Source organism: Dromiciops gliroides, chromosome 6, assembly GCF_019393635.1.
Source record: "Dromiciops gliroides isolate mDroGli1 chromosome 6, mDroGli1.pri, whole genome shotgun sequence".
Classification (NCBI taxonomy): Eukaryota; Metazoa; Chordata; class Mammalia; order Microbiotheria; family Microbiotheriidae; genus Dromiciops; species Dromiciops gliroides.
The window spans coordinates 100,854,042-100,862,745 of NC_057866.1; the positions used below are offsets into that span (position 1 = coordinate 100,854,042).

Genomic DNA, 8,704 nt, shown 5'->3' on the forward strand with positions numbered 1-8,704 from the left:
GTACGCATTAGTTGTGTGTCTATGTTGCATATACTTGGGGAGTTTTGTGTTGTGCCTATGTGAGTTATGTGTTGTATATCTTGGCCTCTCTGAGTGGAGGGATTACATGAGAAGGGATTACAGAAATGAGGGTTGGGGCTGGGAGGAGGGGCACATGGAGCCTCTCTTGGGACCCACTTTAATTACAGATTAAGTGAAACAACATCGATGGGACAGACATTGATTTGAGCGAAGAAAGGCAGCTCCCAGATCAGCCTGAGGAAGGGTGGGGAGGTGTAGGGGGGGGGTGTCTCCCTCTCCCCCAAGAAATAACCAATCGAGAGGCTCTTGAATCACTTCAGCCGGCCTCCACACTTGTGTCCCTTCTGATCTTTGACCGTTAGTCACCAGTGTGGAAGTGTCTGTCTATATAATTGCACAATTGTATCTGTATGGTTGTGTCTCCGTCTTTACCTGTATGGCTGCCTTTGTGTCTGTATATCTACCTACCTCCAAGTGTGTGCGGGGGCGGGTTTCAGCGTGTCCTTTTTGAGGTGGTTACTGAACTGATTGACTCTTCTCAGTGAACACTACCCAGACAGACTGTCCTGATTCCTACTCGGTCCTTGTCCCTGTCCCTCTCCCGGTGTCCGAGTTTCTGTTCTGGGGACCAAAGCAAACCAGGTTCTTATCTAGAGATCTGAGCTCTGTCTAAAGCAGCCCGGGTTCCCTCCTTTTTTCCCACAGCGGAGAAAGAAGTGGAAGGAACAAGGGACACAAGCCCACGTAACACACAGCCACACACACACATTCCCTAAAGGGGGAAGAAGAGGATGGACAGAGGTTGCTAATAAACAATTGGGGAGGAGGGGGGAAGAGGTGATAAAAGGAAATGGAAGGAGGCGAGAGACAGAAATATCCAGAGAGAGCCGGCGATAGAGGGAACAGAGGCCAAACAGGCGGTCGGACACTTTTTTTAATCCCCTGGTTTTTAGGAGGGGGAGGGGGCGGGGGCTTAGAGACTCAGAGAAACAAAAGTTACCTCCCAGATGGGGATAAAGGGTGACAGTGGGTCCAAATCGCGGGGACTGAGGGCTCCGGAGTCTGTCCGTCGGTGTCCAAGCCTGCGTTACCCGCTCCTGCAGGAAGTTGTTGAGGACCCGACAGTTTGCCTGGGGAAGCTCAGAACGCAGTGTGTGTCGTCTTTTTTGTTTTGTGTCATTGTGACTATAATTGCTGGTGTGTGCTCCACGGAGCTAGAGATCGCGTCTTTTGGAGCGGGTCGCCGTAGCCCTATAATGAGCAATGGGGTGACTATGAAGGAGGCTTATGTGATTCATTCAGAAAGACCGACCGACAGATCCCGGAGAGACCCTGAGAGCCTGCTGGGCCGCGGCTGGACCAAGGGGCTCCCGGCACTCGATGTCCCAGCACCATTTCCTGAGGCCTATTAGGATTCCGTCGTAATTCGCCTAAGCCGGGTCTCTGATAGGTCGGTAACAGTGGTGCTCTCGCTACTACCCACAGAAGATGAGTGGGGAGCTCGTGTGTGTGTGCGTGTGTGTGCGTGTGCGTGTGCGTGTGTGTGTGTGTGTGTGTGAGAGAGAGAGAGAGAGAGAGAGAGAGAGAGAGATTGTCTCGACAGGTTTGTGGTGTTCTAGGTGTCTTTTTTGTATATTTATGCCTTACTTGTCTTTCCAACGTATGTGCGCGAATGTGTGTGTCTCCCTGGGGGCATGGTGTTGTTTCTGAGTTAGACACCTACACCAACCTGAGGCTCCAAGGTTGCCTGAGGCCCTGGGAGTGACTCTCCAGGCTTGGGGCTCAGACTAGGTCTCCGACCCATAGTCGCGGGCACGTCTGGGGCCAGTTCTTGCCTCGTCTGGACCCCAGGTTTTCTGTCTGAAGTGAGATGCTGACCGGGGCGGGGTGGGGCGTGGGAGGACGGCGGCTCCCATTGATTGTGGAGGCTGAATGAAGATAGACACAGGCACTGACAGAAACACGGAATGACCTCACCTCTGGCCGTGGGGTTGTACGTGTCTGGGTCCTTGCTTTTGTCCGTGTGCCCTTTGAATGAGTGATGGCGGCAGCGGAGGCCGTGTCTATGGAAGGGCTCCTCTAGGTCCCTCTTCCAGCCCCCAGAACACCACCTCCGTCCTCTTTTTTCCATCTCCTAGCTCGTCCAATACCCGTCCCAGTGCGATCCGATAGATCGTGAGCCCCAGGTCTTGAGACAGTCCAGAACAGAAATCAGAACCTCCAGAGAGTCGATCCTGCAGCCTCCGGAGCCCCCGAGGAGCCAATTCAGAAAGCTGGGGTTGAGGGACGAGGAGACGGGTACTCTGTGAAGTACCACGAGACTGGGAAAAGGGGTCGAAATAACAGGGAAGGAAGGGATAGGAAACGGAGAAAGAAGAGGTGGAGGCCTCAGGGCTGGGGTGGAGGGAGAGTGAGATGCAGGGCCTGGGGTCAGAGCAGAGAGGAGAGTGGAACTGAAAAGAATGGAACTAGTACTAAGGGAAGGGGATAGACTAGGCCGAGAGACTGAGGGCTCCAGGAAGCCAGAGGTTTCTATCCCTCACCTGCCTCCTCCATTAGGCTCCTCCGCCCTGTGCCTCAGATCGCTCTGAGGAACCTCTGTCCGGGGTGTGTGTGTGTGTGTGGGGGGTGTCCCAGACAGAGAAGGCTGTATAGGGCTCTGTAGTAGCCGGGTTGTCGAGGCCTCCGCTGTTCGATCGACTCAGCCTTGGTAGGTCTGCGGAACCTGAGCCGTGCCCTAGCCCCACACCCCCACATTCCTAATCACTTCCAGCCGCAGTCACCCCCCCCCAATCGCCTCGTGGACCCATCCTGTGTGTGGGGCTGGGGAGAAGGATAGATTAGGAGGATTGGGTTGACGGAGGAGCCAGGCCTGAGCCAGGGGAGGAAGGTAGGCAGACACACAGCTGTCCCCTAGGTCCGGTCACAGCTGGATTCAGCCCCCTCTTCCCTCACAGCTGGTTTCAACGGGCCCCCACCCCATCCACCCACCAGCTCTTGCGCTGGGAACTTTTAAAAGCCCTTGAGGCCGCGGGAGGAAAAACCCTTTTATCGCCCGCAGTTTTATGGGCCAGAGAGCCTGCTCCCATTACGGGTCGGGGGCCCAGGCTGGACAGCGGCGAGGGGCACAGTAGGGGGAACAGGGTCTAGGGATTAAGGGACAGGGGCGAGGGTCGTAAGAGTAAGAAGGCAAACTGGAAACGGGCAGGAGAAAAGAGCCGATGGGCCCGGTGGTGGCCACCAGAGCAGGAGTCAGAAGAGGACCGGGGAGTGGGTACATTCTGGGTAGCGCTGTGTCCGGTCCTTGGGTCTCTGAAGGGCTCTCGACCCAAGAGGTCACTTCCTTAGTCCCCGCCAGGGTCACCTGGGCCTTAGCCTGAGGAGAGCGGACGGTCAGACGAGCTGGGGGACCCTTGGGGGGGGGTGGTTTCTGGAGGAAGGATACACGGCCCCCGCCGCAAGCTCCGCCCCCCCTCCCCACCCAGTTGCCGCCTCCGGCCCCGAGGCCCTTTAAGGCAGGGCTAAGGCTCCGCTGGCGGGCGCAGGGCTACACGAACTGAGTCGTCCGACTAAAGCAAAGAAGCAGCTTCAGGCTTGTCCAGAGCAATCTTCTGGGTACAAACCGGGGCCCCGGGGGGCGGCACGGGGCGGCCCCGGGCCCCGGGGCCCGGAGCATGAGCCGATGCGCGGAGGAGGAGGTGGGGGAGGAGGAGGAAGAGGCTGTGGCGCGGCTCTGGCGGCCCCGTCAGCGGGGAGCCCTTGGCCCGGGAGCCCCGACATGACCTCTGCCCAGGATTCCGGGTCGCCGCCTGCCGCCTCCAATAAGCCGCTGACGCCCTTCAGCATTGCTGACATCCTGGGTCCACCAGCCCGCCCGACCCCAGCCCCCGTGCCCGCCCAGGACCCTACTTCACCTCTCTGCGCATTAGAAGAGTTGGCCAGTAAGACCTTCCGCAGGCTCGACGGCAGTGTCTTGCAGGCGGCCGAAGGTACGCAGTCAGATGCCTGGCTGGGGTTCCAGTTAGAGGGACGCAGGCGAACGGGAGGGGGTTTTGGGTACTTCAACTGCTGTGCCTGTTACCGCGACTCCTTGCTACAGCCTCCCCCTCCAACTCCTACCTCTTCCTTTCCTCCCCTTCTATACCGTTTCCTCTTATCTGTCCATTCCCGAATCCTTTCTTCCTCACCATCTCCCTCCCGATTACCCTTTTACTCCTCCTCCCCCCGTTTCCTCCTCTTTCCCTTGATTTTCCCTTCTCTCCTGACCCCCACCTATCCTTCGATTCACCCTTTCTCTCTCTTTCCTGGGGTTCCCCTGTCCCCTCCCCGTCTGACACCTTTCGTGGGTCTGTTTCTTTTCTTCCCCTTGCTCTCCTTCCCCGCCCCCCTCTCCGCCCCTGTGGTGCCCCGACTTTCATTCACTGCTTCCCCTTTAGCCGGTCTGCCCTTATCCAACACCCTCCTCCTCTCTCCTGAGTCCGGTTCCTTCGAAAATTCGGGCCACGACGTGCCTCCTCCTGGGTCAGTTGGCCTTGAGTTGTCAAGGGCACTGTGCGAGGCCGCCTTTTCCTCTTTCGGCAGGTCTTACTCTTTTCCTTCCTTCGGCAGGCCGAGGTCTCTGTCAGACCCGAGCCTGAGCTGACCGGCTTCTCTCTAGGCAGTTCCGACCCGCGGAGAATGCGCTCGCGCTTATACGCTCACGCGCGCGTAAGCACACATTCACACTTACACAACCACACAATCGCAACCACAATGAACCAAGAGAGGCTAAGCAGAGATTGGGACTGGAGCATTGACTGCTACTGTTACTCTCTACATTGCGTAGAGATCTGTCAGGCTCAGAAAGACAAAGAGACAGAAACAGATAGATGAATGAGGAAGAGAGAGCGAGGTAGCGAGAGATCCAGCCTTGTTCAGGAGCCGCCTTCACCTCTTAACAGGCTTGTAAGGATCAGAGACTTCAGGCTCATCTCTCCCCTGCTGTTTTTGTGTCTCCAAGGCTCCAGCTCCTGCAGCGGCCCGTTTGGCTCTCCGGAGGTGGAGGAGGGGCATGGGGAAGGTGTGAGGCAAGCCATTGGGACTATAAGGGGGCCCGGAAAAGGACTGAGATCCCAGGGAAGGAGTCCTAAGGTCTGGGGGAGAGAGGTCTTTGGGGTAGATCGCTAGTCTCTCCCTTTTCCCTCACCTGGCTGCTGAGGCCTTTACTGGTCCTGAAGCCCTGATCAGTCCCACCATCCAGTCCTTGACCTCTTTGTCCCTCGCACAGCTCTCTACCCCATGAAACTTCTCCCCTTTCCACAACCTTGTGGACCTCCAATACCCTGCCCCCATCTCCCTGTTCCCTTAATTGCCCACCTCTGTTCTTTCAACTCCCTACCTCTTTGTGCCTCCCTCCCTAACCCTAACCCTGCCCTAGTCTCTCACTTCTTCGCAGTTCTACACACCCTGACCTCTGTTTTAGTCATTCCAGACATCCCAATCAATCAAACCATCAACAAGTCTTCCCCGTGAATTTACTCGACCCTCTCCTCTCCCTTCCCCTCCCACCCCACACCCCCATGCGCCCAGCCCTGTGCTGGGAGGAAATGGAGGAAGAGCAGTTCCTGCCCGAACCTGCGGGCTCTGGGGGCTGCAAACAACCTACTATACCCAGGGGCCTTGAGTTATCCCCCCCCCCCCCCATGCTTGGCCTACGGGACCCTTGCCTTAGCCTCCTGGCCTAGGCTCAGACCTTGCTGGGCTCTCCGTTCCCCTAAGGAATTCATAGATCACCTTCTGTTTCCCAGGCTTTAACTCTGGCCCTCCCCAGGGGACCTAGGAAATTCCCTGAACTCTGAGGTGGGTTCAGCTTTCCTGTTGTGGAGAAGCCCACTCCAGTGGTTCAAATCCTGCCATAAAGCCCTCCTGCCCGCCTTCGGGGAGGTCCTGGCCCAGGCTTTATCATGTCCCGGGTCCTTCGTGTTCCTGCAGGTCGGGTGGCACTGAGTCCGCTGAGCTCCAGGCCTGTGACCCGCAGGCGTCGGAAGTCGCGTACTGCGTTCACCGCGCAGCAGGTGCTGGAGCTGGAGAGGCGCTTCGTCTTCCAGAAGTACCTGGCTCCAGCCGAGAGGGACGGACTGGCAGCTCGGCTGGGCCTGGCCAATGCCCAAGTCATTACCTGGTTCCAAAACCGCCGCGCCAAGCTCAAGAGGGACGTGGAGGAGATGAAGGCGGACGTGGCCTCCTTGCGTTCCCTGCCGCCAGCAGCTCTCCGGCGGCTGAGTCTCTCTCTTCCAGAATCAGGCTCCAATCCTTCCACCGTCCCGGAACCCAGCCCTGCCCCTGGACCGGAGCTCTCGGACGAGGAAATCCAGGTGGACGATTGAAGAGAAGTCTGGCCCTGGCTCCCAGGGCCCGCGGACTAGCCTTATGTCAGACTCTATTGCGACCCAGCTTTACCCACTGGGCCGGCTCAGAGGATCCAGGTCCCCGACCCAGTTTTTTGACTTATGCCCACACCGTTCTCCTTCGATTCACTGTCCCTCCACCCCAGCCTCCATACTAGCCAACCTCCCGGTCTCTGGGGGTTTTCCGCCCCGGACTAACTGGATCACTCGACCCCTCCCCCATTTATTCCTATTGTGGTGTTTGTTGGGGGCGGGGGGGGGGTCAACTCTGCGTGGTTCATCCTGGCACTCCACACCGTCCCTGGCTCTCTATCGCTACACAAAACCCCACCTTTTCCAGTCCCAGGGCCTTACTTAGGAGTCCCAGACACATCTATGGAGCTAGTTTGCTTACTCCCCACTCATGCGCTTCTGCGACGTCCCGAGTTTCTCACTTTTTGGGAAAACCCAGGAGTCTCAGATAGTGTTCCTCCTTATCCCAACCGCCTCCCCTGCTCGGCATTGTCTATTCACCCATGTTTTCTCTAACTTTGTCCCAGACAGACTCTATACCGCCCAGTCTCCCCAATCCCCCACTCTTCTAGGCTGAGGGATCCCTCTGGCGCCAGGCGCCGCCTCTCCCACCCACTTCCTCCTTCGGAACCCTAGTGCCCTCTGGCCCTTATAGACTTCACCTCTCCTGTCCCCTCCCTTCCTCCGCACATTTCGTTTTCTGTAGTTCTGTTCTAATCAGATCTATATCCCTGCCTCTGGCCGGAGGCTTCTCCCAGCAATGGCTGTTGCTCAGCGCATGGACAGTGAGCTGGGTCAACCAGGTCTTCTCTGCCTACTATTGCTATCCGGCGGTTTGTAGCCCCTTTCCCACCTCCACCAACCCCATCCCTGGCCCTTCAGTCTGTGTGAATAAAGAGGATCCGACGGGGTATTTCGCTTTTTACCTACTGCGAGCGGAGAGGGTGGGAGCAGTCCCCCGAGGCTGGGAGCTTGTGTGCCTTGGGCAAGCTCTGGGTACTGACTGACTGACTGCAGAGCTGAAATGGGGGAAGGGTCCGTACCCCATTTCCCCCCCCCCCAGCTTTTTGTGATGTAGAGCTGACCCCCCCCCCCAAAAAAAACCCTGCTCTCCTCCCTCACCCTATAGGATCCAAAGATCGTGTGAGATTGAACCCTCAAGACTCCAAATTGAATCCACTAGGCCTAGAGGGCATCTGCCGGAATTCCTTTCTACAAACACCTCCCCCTGCCCGTCCCAGCCCCACCCCAAGAATTTATTAATGATGACCTTGACCTGGATCCAAACCAGAGAGACAAATGAAAATTGTCGAGAGAGGACAGAGGAAAGGGCAAAATTACACAGTACAGGAGGCTGTCCCAGACCTGGTGACCGCGCAACTCACAACGTCCTCAGCGACAGACGTCCAAGCAGTAATGCAGAGCCAACAACAGAGGCAATAATTACACACTGTAACATGGACACAATAAAGAGTGTTTGTGGGACACACAGTAACACTTTACCGCATACATGCACTAACTGCTACATACACTAACTAGCGCCTGGTAAATGCTTCTGAAAGTGAACTTTGCACGGGAAGACGGCAAAGTCGGATAGACAATCGTACACGCCGTTGTGACACAGCAGCCTCACGACCCCACACGCCGTTGTAACGCACCACATACAACACACATAATACAGGAAGCCGCAGTCACATGCGGCAAAGCAGGAACACGTAAGGGCACATACCGTTAACGCGAGTAACACAAAGACATTCCCTTAGCTCGCGAGTCCAGGTTGCTTCCCCCCACCCCCCACCCCTCCCTCTGTTGCAGCTTGTGTGTGTGTGGGGGGGAGTAGACTTGGGAAGATTTCCCCACCCCCCACACTGTGGAGTGGCTGGGCAGCACCCCCTCCCCATCCCCCGGTAATTTCCCGGGTGACCGGGCCGCCGCTGGCTGCTGACATCCCCGACTGAGTTTAATTCCTTTAACTTGTGATTAATTACCCGCCCCCGCCTCCGCTCCCACCCCTCCCCAGGGCCTGTCTGCACATCAAACGCACTGGGGGGAGGGGACGCCGGGAGCTGCTGGACCAGAGAGAAAGGAAAGGGGAAGGGGAAATTTGTGGCTACCTACCCGACTCTAGGCCAGGTAAGGTTTTGCTCATTCAAGGACTCACGCTTGTACTCTTTCAAAAAAAAAACCAGTTCCGCCTCCCAACCCCGCCCCAGCCTTTCTGGGTCCTATAAACACAATTTGTACTCTCCTCTGACTAAAGAAAATTCTGCTGGGCCCATTTCCTA

At 57.0% G+C, this 8,704-nt stretch overlaps 1 protein-coding gene across 1 annotated transcript; it reads left to right on the plus strand.

The window, feature by feature from the left end:
- The first annotated feature begins 3,703 nt into the window (after positions 1–3,703).
- LBX2 (ladybird homeobox 2) lies at positions 3,704–7,537 on the plus strand. The gene is made up of 2 exons (XM_043972765.1): positions 3,704–4,010; positions 5,992–7,537. The coding sequence occupies exons 1-2, from the start codon at positions 3,704–3,706 to the stop codon at positions 6,384–6,386; spliced, it is 702 nt and encodes a 233-aa protein (XP_043828700.1). The 3' UTR covers positions 6,387–7,537.
- Positions 7,538–8,704: the final 1,167 nt, after the last annotated feature.